The sequence below is a fragment of the Arachis stenosperma genome, chromosome 9 (assembly GCF_014773155.1).
Source record: "Arachis stenosperma cultivar V10309 chromosome 9, arast.V10309.gnm1.PFL2, whole genome shotgun sequence".
NCBI classification, from domain to species: domain Eukaryota; kingdom Viridiplantae; phylum Streptophyta; class Magnoliopsida; order Fabales; family Fabaceae; genus Arachis; species Arachis stenosperma.
Genome location: NC_080385.1, coordinates 153,439,869 through 153,456,961, shown reverse-complemented (window position 1 = coordinate 153,456,961; position 17,093 = coordinate 153,439,869). Strand labels below are relative to the sequence as shown.

The window sequence follows — 17,093 nt, the reverse complement described above, 5'->3', positions numbered from 1 at the left end:
TCATAGAAGTAGCTATCTTATAAAACAATCTCTAGCATAACTAAAGTAGTACAGCTATTTTTCATTTTTTGTATATATCTGAATATAAATTATTAGTGAAACAATAAAAACTTTTTTAATTTTTTGGAAAATTTAAAAACCTTTTTTTTCTTCTTTGAGTGGTTAGAAAACAATGGATATTTTATATTGGGCCATAGGAAACCAGTGGATGTTATGGAATTGATCTTATCCAAGCCCATCTCGAAAATATGAAATCCAACCCAAAAATAAGAATCTACAGGCCAACCATTTTTTTTTAATTAGCTAAGATATGGACTATTGATCAAGTCCTTTTGGTTTAAACGAGAGATTGTATTAGTGAATACTTTAAAACACTTGTTAGCTAATTATTTTCGCAACCAAGTTGGATTGGTCTAGTAGTTAGTTCACTAAACTTTTTAAGCAAGTACCAGTCCAGCTTGTATATGCAGCAACCTATTGGCCAGCAACAAACTCTTAAATAGAGCTCAATACCACAGCAGATTAGTCCTTGACCCTGCCCGACTGGAAGATATCATGAGAAAAAAAAAACTAATTATTTTCGCGGATTGATGATCTCTTTGGGTAATATATCCGGTTTTGCATTATTTTAATTTAGCTATGGTGGTGGTGAATTAAGTGTAAAAATATTGGGAATTTTCTAATCTTGATCTATAAAGGCCTTGAGGCAAAATTTTCTACAATGATGATTACAACACTATTCATCTTCAAAGTCAAATACTACTACTACTTTCACTTGTAGGGAAATCTAGACTAAGCCTCTATTAAGGACTATAATCATGGATCTATAAACTTAAACTAGCTACCACTAATGTACAAAGCTAATATGAAATGATGATGAACACTGCACTCCATAATCATCTATCAATCTCAACAGTAAAACATTACTCTCTTCACATTCTCTTTCAAGGCTGGCAGTGGCTTCACACCACACTCTCCGGCTGCTCGAGTTCCCTTCGATCCTCCACGACCACCACCGTTACCACCACCTGTAGAGTCATTCTCTTGCATATCTGGCTCCATATAGAAACGTGCTCTAAATGCTGCTAAATGTGCATAATATGCTGGAGGAACTGCACAAGAAGAAAATTCAGCTAAACAATCCAATACCTGTGCTTAGTACTATACTACTATTATGCATAAACAAATAGGCTTACCAACTGATACAGATCGAGTACACCTAGCATATGTGTAACACAGATTGTTTGTCAAAGATTGAATTCCATCTGCTGTGAAGTTGTTTTCATCCCACAGAACATGATAATGGGCAGGCCTACTTGTACCCTGCATAGTAATAGTTGTAAGCAAACTCATGAATTCATTCACATTCTTAATGATATGTGGTTCTTAGTTACATGGGGAGAAAATAAAAAAGCTCTACCTGGATGCCAGCATGACTGCATAGATAGAAATCAAATTCTGTTGGATGGCATATTTTAGAATCAACAACAGTTCCTGAAAAGACACTTTTGTTATTATTAATACAAGAAAATTCAGCAATGCACTTATATATTGTACATAAGCATGTTAGGAATATTCTCAATTTACCAGGCATTATATTCCCACTCTTATCTGTACTGCTCCTGTCCCGGTGGTTGTTAGCGAATAACCGTGTATGATGTCGTTTTTGTACAACTATGAAAGTTACCGGAGGCTGATAGTTTGGTTCTAAGGAAGCACAAGCCTGCATAACATGTTGCATCTCAGAACATGTCTTTGTCAGAAAGAAATGTAAATGTAAATCACATTAAGAAAATGATTCTCACCTTCCGGATTGCATCTAATTCATAAAGGAGAACTTGGTAAAATTGTCCTTCACTTACACCATCCCTGTTCAAATGTCATCATAACACACTGGTGAGTAACACTATCATCAATCTAGAATGTAAAATATAATCCTGAATCAGAGCTTAAAGATACTGACCTGTAAAATATAATCCTTAGTGGCTTTTGCCCTGTTGCCTTTCTAAACGAAACCAACAAATCTCTGCACAGAAAGGGACACCTGAGAATTAAATACTATGGCCTAATGATATTACATAACAACCTACATCAACCTTCAAAACTTAGATAAGTAAAATTTATATTACTATTACCGGATCATGCCACCGCTGACTGTGCCACGAACAGGATCGTGCCAAGTTTTGTACAAATCTTGTATAAGCTCCTGTCTATGAGCTTGAGCACACACTAAACCAGCATATTTTGTCACTTCAGGCCAGTCCTGGGATGCTACTACCTAGAAATTGCATAACCAAAATTAGTCACCAAGATTGTTTCGCAATGATAATTGCAATGCTTTTCAAGGAGAATGGAAGATTGATTAGATCAATACAGCTGCTATTGAAGGGCTAGAGTCTTCTCCATTTTCAGGGTGAGTAACATCTGCTCCGAATATTATGGTTGGTATGTCGCTAACCAACGGTATTCTGCAGCTTACAGCATCTAGAAGAACAGTGTTTCTACCTCCCATCTGCATCAAGAGGGGAAAATAAAACAATTAGCACAAGTTTGTAGTAGAATTCAATGTTTTACTAGCAAATTTGCTGTATAATGTGAATGATAGCAGACATACCTTAACATTGATCTTTAGAGATACATTTGCCAAGTACTGTTTGGTGATCTTGAAGACATGTTTTGTCAGACAGCATTGTGAAATTAAACCAAGGTCAGTTTCACAGATACGCTTGAGATCACCTGAAAATAAATGATGATTAATACAAGTATCAAATAGCAACCTTTCATTAATTCTTGTAGAATAATCTGTAACTAATGTAGCTTACCATATAGAGATCCATTGTTGTCAGGCAATATTGCTAACAACAGCTCCAACTCTTTCCCTTTAGTTTTGTTCGTCGACACATGATAAACATGCTTTAAAGCTTTCTCTACCTGCTCTGGCTTGGCATTGTAGATGGGAATGACAGGCTCTGGATTGAATTCCTAAAGAAAATTCCATGTTATTAGACCTCAGAAATCCATCTTCCATGCTTCAAAGTTCAAAGATCAAAGAAACAAAGAAAAAAGCATATTCAAAACTACCATGCCAGACACTTGACACATTTGAGCAAGCTCATGACAAAATGTGCGAGCAACGCTATCTTGCACACTCCGCGAAAAGTTAATGCACGCCCACCGGCTAACAGTCATTCCATTAATCATTTTCTGTATCATCCAAGAATTGGGAAACAGAATTAGTATTGAAAGTTATTACAAAAGTCTCCAGACCAAACAAATTATTATGGTTATATCTATACTACAGGACTCCTTCATTTTCTAGTGTATTCTAGGACATGATTAGTAATTGAAAGATACTATTTCGAGGCTAAATCATGACGGATAATTGTAATGCTGGAGCACACTACCTTGTTCATCATGTTCCACTGACCAACTTGGGGTAAACAATTCTTTTCTTTCCCACTTTCATGGTATTTAAGCTGCAGTTCATAAGTGCTACAAATCAATGAATAGTAGGGAAAAAGATATCACATTTTCAGAATGCTACATGCAACACAATCCAGATAAATAGATGGAGAAACACATTACCCAAGGGGCAGGAAGAATTCGTGCTTCAACAGAAGCTAGCTTTTCACTGATTTTAAGACCAAATTCCTTTGCATAAGGATCTTCATTATAAGAATTATGTTGCACCGTCTGCATGGATTACCAAAGAATAAACAACAGATGCTTGAATAGAAGAAGTGAAGAACATTGTGTTTTTTGTTATGAAGGTTTGGTCTTAAATACCCTTAAGATGTCATTTTCGCGATCGCGCGGTCTCTGGCAAGTAACTTTGAGCAGTGCAGTAATTTGCTTCTCATTCAATCTTTTTGTATACCTTTGCCCCTCCACAATTTTGCAGGCCTGAGAAGCCAAAATCGATGTAAGAATAGACAAAAGAATCATTATTAAAAACAAGAGAGGTTGCTTCACTGTGAAGTAACTTCCCCTACCTCCATGGGTAAGTAGTTTGCCTTCTTTTGGTTTCCTACTTGAAGGCAAGGAAGGTGAGTGTATTGAATAGTGAAACCATACATCTCTTGAAAGTATTCAACCACTGACTTCATGGTTGAGTTCTCATCAACAGGGAACCTAAAAGAAGCACATCTTCATATTAAGTCATCAACTATGAAATCATTTTATCATAGCTTCATACTAGAAAGAGAAATAACATACACAAGTTCTCTTGTTGGTTGAGAAGTCAATCCTGAAACGCGATATTTCCTTCTTACACTTCCCCTGTGTGTTACTTCAACCTTAACTCCTCTAAGGGCTTTCTTAATCTGTTAGGCACCACAAATTATCTTTGTAATATAAATTCACCAATATTACTGACATAATGATAATGACAAATAGTAAGCCTTATCAAGCTATGTCTATATCAGTTAGTTATTAGTACCTTAATGCGATCAGCATCCGACAGTGGCCTTGAAAGAACATCTTTCCCTAATAGTTGGCCAACAAATTCTACTACTGGAAGAGGCTCAATGAATGCAGCAGAAGCCATGTCTATGAAATAAACAAACAGAATGAAGAGATATGAAAGGTTAAATACTTAATTGTACTTCCATACTTGTATGTAAGAAATGGTTATTAATTGTAAGTTACATACCAATATTGAGGGAAAGGCCCATCTGAGTAGGCCTTATGCTCTGGTAGAATCCACACCATGATTCCAAACCCTCTCCAAGCCGTTGAGGTGTTCTAATATCAGGTGAAAAGAAGGACCTCCCAATGGGGCAGTACCTTAAGTTAGAAGAAAACAAATGAAACCTTTGTTAGATATAAGCCTCAAAATTCCAACTGTATTATCATCACCATTCATTGAAGTTCAAAAATTCAAAGCCTCAAACACAGAAGTACCTCTTAGTTGATAGCTCTCTCAGTACAATATCAAGAATCTGAAGTGCCTCCTGTGGTGCATCAGCTCGCTTGCCGGCTAGAAACTGACCCAAGTGATGCAAGTTTGCACGAGCAACAAACTTGATCACCACCCTATATTCCCTTTCCCTTCTGAAAAATTGTCACATGTCATTAGTTGAAATTGAACTCATTCAATAGTAACCTTTGTCTTAAAATCTTTCTAAACATTTGTCTCAAATACTAAATGAGTACTCTTAATACTTGTAACTTTAAAAATCAATAAATTCTTCAATAAAATAATTCAGAAGGTTAATAAAAGGAACTCTTAGGAGTACTAATCAAAAAGTCCTATTTCTTTAAACAATGGTATCGTCAAAGTACAATAGAGAGAGAGAGAGAGAGAGAGAAATAAGCAGATAAAGAAAGAAAGAGAATGTAGGAAGTGATTAAGGGTCCATTAATAAATGCATACTTGGGGCCATTAACTCCATCATCATTATCATCAAGAAGCTTTATCTTAAATTCTCTCCAGGCAAAGGGAAGCTGGCCAGCAGTGTACAGACTTTTCCTGCCATCATAAGCAGGAAGCCTCATCCCCAAATCAGACTCTTTGTAAAGCCTCACAAGTTCTGCTATTATGGACCGATTTACTGCTCTTGAACTCACTTCTGGGCTAATTGTTACCTGTGCAAAAGCAACACCCATCATTATGATGGCATTAAATTATGGCATAGGGTGAATAAGAGTAGGAACAAAACTACAATAGCCTTAGGCCAAAAATTTCAAAAGTCTCATAAATGGCATTACTACAAGAAAAAAAGACCAAGATAGCAGAAACCCCTATAAGTGGAAAATCACAGGATGATCTTAAATGCTCTCTTTCTCTCTCCCATAGAGGGGCCCTATCATATCAATATGTCACTCTAAGAAATCTTAAAAGAGTGATATTAAGTGCTAAGGGAAAAAAAGGAGGAGGGAGGAAGGCTTACATCATATTGGTTCAAGTCCTTGTCCGGTAGCTCAGCAAAGAAGTGATTAGCCTTGACAATGCATTTTGTCCCAACTTGTCCATAGCCAGGCCTGCGAGCAAAGCTCAAGGATTTGCTTGAAGTGGGAAAACCCATGTCTGTTATGTCACCACCACCACCACTGATCTTGCAGCCATTCTCAACATTATTACTATTAATCCCATTTGCTGTCACAGGAGGAGGAGCAGCACCAGCAGTGCAGGGCCTGCAACTTGGTCTCATCAAAATCTCTCCTTGATCAGATTTTCTCCCACCTCTGCCCCTTCTTCTCCCTTTGTTTCTTGGTTGAGGTGATGACTGGTGGTTGTGGTGGTGGTGGTGGTTGTTGTTGTTGTGGTGCTGGTGGTTCTCTTGTGGTGGTGGTGGTGGTCCTTTTCCATTTTGTGCAGCTTTTGGTGCCTTATTCATGTGGTTCTGAGAATGGGGTTTAATCACAATGTGTTGCTCAGAGCTTTCTTTCATCTGCCTCACTGGCATGTTTGGCTTTGTTGATCACTGGAATTTGTAAACCAAAAATCACACCAACTTCACTTAAAGACTCTTCTCTGATCTTTTTATATAATTATTTATGTCTGCGAAGGAAAAGTAAGCGATTGTTTGAGGTAAGATGACAGAAAGTAATGATGGAAAATGCTGTCAATAATGGTAATGTGATGATGCATGCAAGTTGGAAAAGACAATTATTGTAAGAGTGAAAGGAACTGAAAACTGGCATGGCCTTGTTTAACTAGACAAGCATTACCCTTCTCTTGCAAAAAACTGAAACACTCCAAAACTATTCACCCATGTTTCATTCAACAAGCAAACCCAAAATAGCCATGGAGGTGTGTAGAACCAAAAGACCTAAACAGGGAAGAAAAAAAAGAGTAAAGTATGAAAAGACAAACAAGACAAGGAAATCTCAATGCAGTTTTGCAGCACAGGAAATTAACACCACATGCCAAGGAAGTGCAAAGAGAAAACAAAAAGAAAACCAATTGGATTGTTCATGTACCAATGAGCATGAGGGAAGAAAGTGAAGAGTTGCTAGTATAAAACCAGAAACTGGAAAAACCCAGAAGACAAAAGCAGGTGCATAGGTTTGTCCCCTACCATTACCAACACGACGAAGAGATACAAACAGAGTGAAGGGGATTTTAGATGAAGAGGGAGGAGGGACAAATTTGGAAGCAGAAGAGTAGACAAAAAAAATAGAGAAGGAACAAGAAGAATAAAACAAAAACGAAGGACAATATCCGATCCTAACTAAGACAAGAGACAAGGCCGGGTATCTACAACATTTTGTTTCTCACCAAGAAAAAAAAGAGAATGATGATAGGAATAGGATGCAAGTTAGTTCAAAAAACAAATAAGGTTGAGACTTTGAGAAGGTGAGAAGCTGAACCTGGTTGAGGAAGAAGGGAAGTGTTGATGAATGATGGATATAAATCTTATAGAAAGATAGAGATAGATACACGCATGCAAGTGCAACAAAGAGGGAAGGTAGGCAGCCACCACTTTTTGATCACGTGTAAAAGCCTTTCTCTGCTTCCTTTTCCTTCTTTTGCCTTTAAAACTTAAACTAGTTTTGCTTAGTTCACTTCACTTCTTCTTGGTTTCCCCCAAGCTCTCTCTAGTCTCTATAAGCTTCACCCTTTGGGGATGGACCATTCCCCATTTCCTTAATATAATATAATAATAAGTCCAAAAGAGTTGCTGAGGGGATTGTAAGATGTAACAGCAATCATGTTACGAAGAAGAATAATTTCAACTTGCAGTGCCTCTCTCTTTCTTCCCTTGCAGTCACTTCAGCTTCTCCCTTGCTTCTTCTATATTATTTTCTCTCCAACCTATGCAAATAAATTGTGTTGTGTTAATTTCTGATGCTGAGTTAAGCCACTACCACTAGTACTGTCCTACTACACTAATTCACTTTTCTAATACTTGTAACGGTCCTATTCTTTTTTCTCTTTTTTTATGAATATATATATAATAGTGAATGTGAATGCATGATGATGTTTTGGGAGCATAGGAGGGGTCCTTGAGGAAATGATATCAATGGTGAGAAATAAAACTAAGTTTTGATGAAAGCACACTCGATTATAATTTGGAAAGTTGGCATTGCAGATTGGAAATATGGTCCACGAATGATTACCTTTTTGACCCCAATAGTACTCCACAACCTACTTTATATATTATCTCTTTTGCTTTTTCTACTGCTGCATGCCACACATTATCTATCATGTTTCCCATGCCCAAATTCCTCCCTAAACATTGTTTAGTGCAACAACACCAAATACCCAAATATCTTAATCATATGTAATAATTAATAATATGGCATGCCAAGTTTTCTAGTTGCTTTTCTTTATTATTGTATTCCATTATGTAGTTAGTATATCAACTATCTTACTAATTTAATTTTGATAACTAAAAATCCAAAAAATAATAATAGTCCTACCCATGATGATGAGTCTCTGAGCACTAAACAGAAGGGTCTTGTTTAATTTACATGGTTTTGGTTGCATGCTCATCATGGTCATCATCACAAGGCTCCGTAGTCCATAGCACAATGCACAACACTACATTATTAAGAGAGAGAGCGTGGGATTTTTTTTTTTGTAAGGAAGCATGGGCTTGTTTTGTTCGATATGGTTGAGCTATTTTTATTTTACCTATTATATATATAATTATATATCATGCACATAAAACATGTAGGGGGCTAAGGACAAAGGGTGTGTTTGGCAAACACGTTGGTGAAGAAAGAAGTGCGTTTGAGCTTCTTGAAAGTTTCACTCTTATGTTTGGCAATTTTTTTCTTTCTAAACGCAGAAACGATTCTGCCTCTAAACCCACGTTGAGAAGAAGCTAAAATTTGTAGCTTTTGCGTCACGTTCATGGTTGCTGATTACCTTTAGAAAATTAAGTGAAAAAATTTGTTCTTTTTTACCAACCTTACCCTTTATTTTCTTCTATAAGAAGGATACCAATAACTATAAATTTCACTGTGTAGTTCTTTCTACTTTTTCATAGTTCTTTCTTCCATTTTTTTTCCATCAAAATCATTCAGATTTGTTTCAATTACTAGTAAATTGAATATTTTAATTTTTTTTATTATTTTTAATACTCATTTTCATATTTTAATTTTTAGTGTTATGATTTATGATTTTATGTTTTTATGAGTTTTTTTTATCATTTTCTATACTATTTTTTATATGTATATTTTTTTATGAATTTTTTTATTTTTGTTTGACTTTGTTTATATGATTTTTTATTTATTTTATTGTATTTTTTTATTCATATGACAAATATTGTTGATTTTTTTATTTTTTGTAGTGCTATAATTTTTCAGATATTTTATTAATTTTTATGATTTTTTATTATTTTTTGTTCATATGAATTCTTTTTTTTCTATCTTTTACTACATTGTATTTATATTGTGTATGAAATTTTTTTATTTATTTTATTCATATGTATTTTATTTAGTTTTTATTGTATTTTTTGTTCATATGATATATGTGGTTGATTTTATGAAATTTGTATTATTTTTTTATTTGTATGATTTTTTTTTCTATTTTTTGATGTACTCTATCTTTGTTTTATATTAATTTTTTTATTTTTTATTTTGACTTTGTAAAATTTGTAATTGTAATTAATATATACTACGTTTATTATCTAAATTTTGTATAATATAAACTATGATCCTATAAAATAGATAAAATAAATAAAAAATTAATTATAAGTAACAATAGAACCATAAATAATGAAAATTTATAGTTCAAAATAATACTAAATTAAAGAGTACGGGTAATATTAGAAAAAGTATAGAATATTTTTTTTGTTTAACATTATAAAATTTATAGTACTCTCTTTCATACTTTTTTATTATATTTATTTATTTATATAATAAATATTTTTTATATTATTTTTGTTAGATTATGTTTTTGCATATATATAAAAAAATAAATTGATGTCTCTTTTAGTAATTTTTCATCTAAAAGTGATTTTGAGTAGTATAATCCAAACAACATTTATTTTGCTATAATCAATTTTGATACAAATATTGCCAAACATAAATCACGTTAACTCAAACTTACTTTTCATCAAAATCAATTTTGTAAAATCAATTTTATACAAACTTACTTTCGCAAACTGAAATCCAAACACACACAAAGTTGAGGATGTTGGGGGTGATGGGCAAAACTTGTAGACTCTATAGTGCTTCCTTTTTTGGGCTTTGGGATTTGTTTTTGTCGCTCCCTAAGTACAAAAAAAGAAAATTGCAAAATAATGGGTGAGTGTGCTCTTTGGTTTTGGACAAGGAAGATACATGTTTATTGGAGTGATCATAATACTATTACTCGGTAACCAAGTTGGGTTGGTCTAGTAATTAACTCACTAATCCAAGCTTAAGTAAGTGTTGGGAGTTCGAATCTCGCTTTATACATGCAGCAACTCATTGGTTAGCAAAAAACTCTTAAATGAGGCTCAGTACCGCGACGGATTAATTCTTGACCTGTCGGGTTGAAGGATACCATGAAAAAGAATAATGCAATTTGATTGAACCAACTTGGGCCGGTCGGATAATCAATTCAATCGTTCGTTTAAATAAGTGTTAGAAATTCGAATCTCATCCTGTATAAATAAATATTAATTCACTCGTCAATAACATATCATTAAATAGAACTTAAATCCACGACAAATAATGATTTACTTGCTGAGTTGAAAAATAAATAAAAAAACTAAAAAAAATTGCAATCTCAAATAATGTTGTGAAGATAAATACTTAAAATGGGTTTTGAATAATGTTAAAGAAAAAGAATAAGGGAGGAAGTGCGTGTGGTGGGGCCTAGCCAATGGGTAATGGGCTATTCTTCTCTCGAGAGAGACATACATAAACATAACACATCCCAATATTATTGCACATTTTGCAGTGCTGCATTTCAGCCTATGATTCTGATTCTCCACCCATTTCAATGTTGTTGTTGTGTCTTCTCCTCTTATTACTAGCCTTAGATTTAAAAAAGACAAAAGGTTTTATAGCTACAATTGTGGTGGCCTTATAGTCATAGATGCATGACCCACCGCTATGGCTTTCAACTTTCTTATGAACAATAACGTGACCTATGATGATCATGATGATGATTCTATGAGAACTATATAGTATATAACATTATTATTTTTCCCACCATGTGATGAAAGGCATATGAAGACGTTGCTCTTCTCGGCTACACAATTCAAGTAAGTATTCCACACCTCACTCAGTCACAACTTATTATTGTTTAAACCTTTGGTATGCTAAAAGGCAAGTTATTATTAAAGGCCTCATTTCACTTGAAAATACATCGTACAACTTTATTCAATAATGCTTTCTTGATATATCCATATCAAAAAAACAAAAGAAATTAAAAAAAAAAGTAAAGCTAATTTAATCACAACAAAGACAAAGTGTAACAATATACACAGTGCATGTGATCATGCCCTATCCTTGCAATGAAAATTATGTATCCATAAAGCAGATAGATTTGATTCATATCTATCTATGGACTGCATGTGCTGCATTATTATTATTATTGGGCTATTGACCATTGTTGGCACAGATGCGACAAAAAACAATCCTCATTTTCTGAATTGTACTGGTCTGCTTTTGATGATGAGATGAATTAACATGCTCATATTTTGATGAGTTGAAAATACATACATAGAACATGAAGTTAATTACATGACATTAGCAAATTAATTAAAGTGGCAAGTGATATACACGTGATGAGGGGAGGATTAATTATGGTTAAAGGAGTATAAAATAAGAGAATATATAAAATTCTCCCCATGATGAAGCAAGGTTGCCATCATCAAGAACTGCATATGCGCAGCATTTATGTTGTTCTGTCCCTATTGGAACATGTTATTGTTTATCTAGTAGGTGAACAATAAATTAATTTAAATTAAAAGAGGCATTATTATTATTATTATTTTAATGTGAGTAGTTCTAAATCTACCAATGCACGCCTGTGATTAAATTCATGATGATACATAATTGTTTCTACTTACTAAATAATCTTTTGTGCCAGAACGTGTGGTTGGGATAATAATAATAGCGCAGAAGAACAGAACAGTTCAAGGCCTTTTGCCTCTTGAATAGTACTATAGGATATAATTATTAGTGTCATGACACTTCAATCTAGGCTTGTTATAATCGAAACATGAAAATTTTTTAAGTATATCCATACACTAGTATTTCAATAATTTTTAACTGATACTTTTAATTATATATATTTTTTATAATTAAAATCAACAATTAAAATTACTAAATTTAAAAAATTTCCTTTCATATATATCTATCTACCTCCATGCGCACTAAAGTGCTCACCTTACCCATAATTAAACTTGTCATCATCATGGAACTACTTCTTTTTTAAGAAATAAATTAGCAATAGGAAACCCTAGCTAGCCATCATTAGGGTTACAATGCAAATTAGGCTGCACTAAATTATACTTTGAGTTTAACGAGTTTGACTTGATTAAATTTCAAATATACAACTTCACCTAAAACCATAACTCTCCACTTGTCAAGTTTCATGGATAGCCCTACTTCTAAATACATAAATATTAATAGCTTATTAATATAAAATGTATATTAAAAATAAATTATATTATATATATTTATATATAAATATATAATAACTGATTTAATAATTAATTTTTTATGTGTATACAATATCTTTGTATAAATATATAAGGACTAATTAAGAAGAAATTTATTTTGGTAGGTTTGGATTAATTTGTAGGATATTATAGGTTCAAATTTCATTACAATTGAAAAAGAAAAAAAGATAAAAACAGCAAACATCCCTTTTAAAAGTTGAAACATTAGATATTTTTATTTTAATAATATTTTAATATGCTTTCTCAAAACATAAGTTAATAAAACCAATAAAGTTAATAAGGTGGTGTTATTTGCTTTCCCTGAATGCATGTCTGTTTCAAACTTTTGAAGGAACCAGCAATCAAGAAAACTAAAGGAATATATTAATTATATCCTAAAGGCTTTATTTATCTCATGCAAATAATAAAAATTTTGGTATGTATACAAATATTATTTTGGTGTCCCACATAATCTCTTCTTTTCATGAATTCCGGCAGGGTTTAAAGTAGATAGAAAGTAAAAGCATATTACTATGCATATAATAAATTATATGGATAGGTTAATTTTTCTGAAAAGTTTGACAGCAATTTAATTGGTCCCTTTATATGATTTAATCGCAAATTTGGCAAGCAGTACAGTGAACCTTTTTTCTCTAATAAAGTAGAATTTAGTTCCTGGCTAAGCACTACTTTGTCCGATAAAAATATATAGAGATATGCGTTGCCCAAAATTCAAATTTAAAGTTATATTAAAGTAACCATCTATATATCTTTTTATTCCTAATGAATAATAGTGGTAAATCATTTTTTATTGTCTGCGCTTATAAATTGTACTTTAATTATTAAAGGTTTAATTATTATATCGATTTCTATAATTTTATTAAATTTTTAATTAAATTTTTATATTTTTTAATTGAATTTTTATATAATACCAAATTTTGTAATTGAGTTTCTGTCGTAATAAAAACAATAAAATTAATAGAATATTCTATAAACAAAAGGAATATATCTAATACTTGACTTGAATATTTTGTTAAATTGTTAGTTTTAACGTTTTTGTCATAATAAGAATATAATTACAAAATCTGATATAATATAAGAACCTAATTGAAAATTCAATAAAATTATAGGAAATGATCGAGTAATTAAACCAAAATTAAAGTGATATTAAACTATAACTTAAAACGAGTTTGGGCTCATTGGAGCAAGCATAAATTCACCTTTAGCCACGGTCACCATATAAGCTTCACGTGTATAAAGTGTAAAACAGAGTTTGAAAGATAAAATTAAAATGAAAAGATTGATTGTATATTATTTAAGAAGCTAAGAGGTATGCAGAAATAATAATGCATGAGCTGAGGCTATGAAAGTTGTCAAAGTCGGTGTCCTGTAGCCAGCAAACATGAAAGCAAAGACAATGAAAGACTTTAACAGAGTTGGTTATGCATGCATCAGTTTGAGTTGACAAGAGAGGAGAGGAGCAACATAATTCTTCGTTTTCCTCATACAATCGATAGAACTGCAGAAGTTGTCCGAAACCTTGTCCCTCTCTTGTGTGGTATATGTCCATGTCTCATAATAATGTGATCATGTTTTAACTTCTAACAAATAAATTAGACCATCTCTAATCTTAAATATTATAAAACTCATTCTATATATCCACTACATAATTTCAGCTAAATTTCGAACTCGCATACATTCATTGTAAGACATAGAAGACACAAATTTTTAGAGGACATACATCATATAATTGGGCTTATGATATTCTCTGATTATTTTTTTATCAAACAAATTGGCCCAAAATCAAGTTATAGTCAATTTAGCTATATTGTGTTTCCTTCCTATATTATTATAACGGATGAGGCTGTTATTATCGGTTAGAGGAAGTATACAGAACCAATGAAATATCTGTAGAATGTGTATAATAGAGGTTTAGAGATGTTCAATTCAGTAGATGTTTATTATTTTTAGTATTCCGATGGTTATTCTGGATAGTATAAGTGTATTGTGTTTGAGAAATTAGTAATATTTTATCTTGAATGTTCATTTTTTAACTCATATTAGGTCAAATAAATAGTTCATTATATACATTATATAAATACTCCATTAGCTCTCTAGCGGAATTGAATCTGTTATTAGTGGAAGACAATGATGTAATTAAGTTTGTACTAAGTAAATATGAGCCTAAAAAATCATAATAAAAATTATAATTGAAACAGAGTATATATATATAACATATAAAATTCAATTATATTATATTACATAAAAAATTAGTTTCTAACTAGTCATTATATATAAAATATATTTAATATTTTATAATTTTGTTCTTATATCATGTGGGACTATTCTAGTGACGAATTATTTAAGTAAAAAATGTAAAATAAATATATAGACACAAACTACAGAACTGTGAAGGAGGCAGAGAAAGGAGGAATAGCATGTGTATGGCTTCCAACGTAACCTTTGAGCCCAATACACAGCTTATGTCGGTATCAGAAGGCACCACACAACTTTCATCATTCATTTAAAAGCAAATATACGTTCAGAAAAAGAAAATTAAAACCACAAAAGCCAACGCCAAAGTACTTTCCTTTGCTTTCACTTTTATTATATCCTTTTCTCAAATCTCACACACCCATCCCCTTTGTTTTGTTTTTATTGATTATTCATCATCATATTATTATTATTCATCTAATTATTGGCTACCCTACAACCCCATGCCTTATTTACTTTTAACAACATAAAATAATCTTTAAATTAAAAGATAGAAAAAAATGGTGGGTAATTTTTTTTGTTATGAAAGTAGAACTGGTAATATATCTTAACATTGTAATTTTTAGTGTTTTTTAAAATCGTGAAAATTTTAAAATCAAATGGTTCGATTTATATATTTCAAATTTTAAAATTTTTTTAAACACAAATCAAATGGTTCGATTTGTGTATCTCTAAAAATCGAATAATCCGATTTCTATACTTCTAATAAATCGAACAGTCTAATTTCTACTTCTCTAGTTAATCCACATTTTAAAAACACACCACTACCACTTCAATATTAAAAATAAAAAAGTTCAAAAATGGTTTGCTGCAAAAAAAATAAAAAAGGCAAGGACAATTTTGTCCGTAAATGATAGAGGGAGATTTGTCTTTTAGGTGTCTTATTATTTGGGCCCCACATGAGTCCAAAAGACCATGGGCTAATGAATCTTTTTATGTGGGGCCATGGGCATGGCCATCTTCCATGCATCATTCCGTACAGTAGCTACTATCTTAGCAAGGGCCAAGGGACTATAGCATGCAGTGTACCTAATTATAGGGGACGAATGTTAATATAAGATCTTATATATATGTACTTTCACACACTCAATTATTCAAATTACAATAACGAATTTCGAGATAGATAATTAAAATTAAAGAGATAATTTTGCCATTTTGTTTTGATTTATTGAAGGGAAGAAATTAAAGATCATGAAAAGGTGTGGTTCTCAAAAGATAAAGGAGAAACATAAAGAAGATTTAGAAAAGTGGCAAGGTAAGATCATTTTCATTAGAAGTGCAGGGAACTTTTTTGTAGTGGTTTTAGCTCCCACTTTATACTTTCATTGGACATGACAAAAGGTTGTAGTTGGCGATGGGACCAATGAAAACTGGGTGCATAGTGAAAGCTGCCCTCACTACTCACTCTATCTTCGGTGTTTAGTACTGTGTTTGTGTTTTCGGACAAAGATTAGAAACATAACATTATTCTCTCTCTTTGTATCATTCCAATTCTAGTTTGATAAACTACAATCCAAACACACGCAATATTATTACTGTAATCGATGGTGGTAATGGATTGGCACAAGTGACAATGGTGGTTTAGTTGTTAGTGATTATACAAATCTTATTAATATTTAAGCTTAATAGTAATACGTTAAAGGTTTTTTCCTTTTTTTCCTCTAATAAAAATTCATCATAGAAAAAATGAATAGATACATGATGCTATAATAAAGCAGTTAACTTATTAATTTCGCAATCATTTGAGTTTGATACTATCTAATGACTTTTTTTTAAGTTTGAATATGCCACTATGTTAAGGGGCGTTTTTATAAATTTTTAGTTTTAAAATTGAATAAATAATTATTTGTACCCATAAAAGATGAAAATACTGACATATGTACTCACACTAAATCAAAACTAAACTTGTACTCATGCAAGATGTCCTCTTTGCGATAAAAATACGTTATCTTTAAAGGATTGGAATGCCACGTAGAGTATTTTTGTTACACAAAGAGCATCTTGCGTGGATATAAGTTTAGTTTGGATCTAATATGGATATATATGTTAGTGTTTTTATCTTTTATGCATACGAATGCTCATTTATTCTTTTAAAATTTTACAACAGCAAAATATAATTCAATCTTTTTCTATAAATCCTAAAAATAAAACTACCGAAAATAAAAAATACAAACAAGAAGTTTTTTTTTTTGGGTCTACACAAACAAACAGTCCTAACTCCGAAAGACTTCTTAAACCCAATACCTAACTATATAAAGTTTTTGGGAC

The 17,093-nt window shown here is 32.2% G+C and overlaps 1 protein-coding gene across 3 annotated transcripts; it reads right to left on the bottom strand.

The window, feature by feature from the left end:
• Positions 1 to 666: 666 nt before the first annotated feature.
• LOC130950797 (protein argonaute 10-like) lies at positions 667 to 7,892 on the bottom strand. 3 transcript variants are annotated; one of them, XM_057879386.1, is made up of 22 exons: positions 7,315 to 7,892; positions 5,892 to 6,502; positions 5,375 to 5,586; positions 4,903 to 5,052; positions 4,652 to 4,785; positions 4,439 to 4,548; positions 4,216 to 4,322; positions 3,993 to 4,131; positions 3,787 to 3,903; positions 3,586 to 3,693; positions 3,405 to 3,476; positions 3,082 to 3,204; positions 2,823 to 2,982; positions 2,615 to 2,736; positions 2,375 to 2,512; positions 2,136 to 2,278; positions 1,964 to 2,026; positions 1,806 to 1,869; positions 1,588 to 1,723; positions 1,421 to 1,494; positions 1,197 to 1,323; positions 667 to 1,112 (listed from the first exon to the last, which is right to left on the bottom strand). In XM_057879386.1, the coding sequence occupies exons 2-22, from the start codon at positions 6,405 to 6,407 to the stop codon at positions 910 to 912; spliced, it is 3,018 nt and encodes a 1,005-aa protein (XP_057735369.1). In that variant the 5' UTR covers positions 6,408 to 6,502; positions 7,315 to 7,892; the 3' UTR covers positions 667 to 909. The 3 variants fall into 3 exon arrangements, with proteins under 3 accessions (XP_057735369.1, XP_057735370.1, XP_057735371.1); XM_057879387.1 differs by lacking the exon at positions 7,315 to 7,892 and adding an exon at positions 6,925 to 7,298 and having other exon boundaries at positions 5,892 to 6,773; XM_057879388.1 differs by lacking the exon at positions 7,315 to 7,892 and adding an exon at positions 6,673 to 6,893.
• Between the last annotated feature and the right edge of the window lie 9,201 nt (positions 7,893 to 17,093).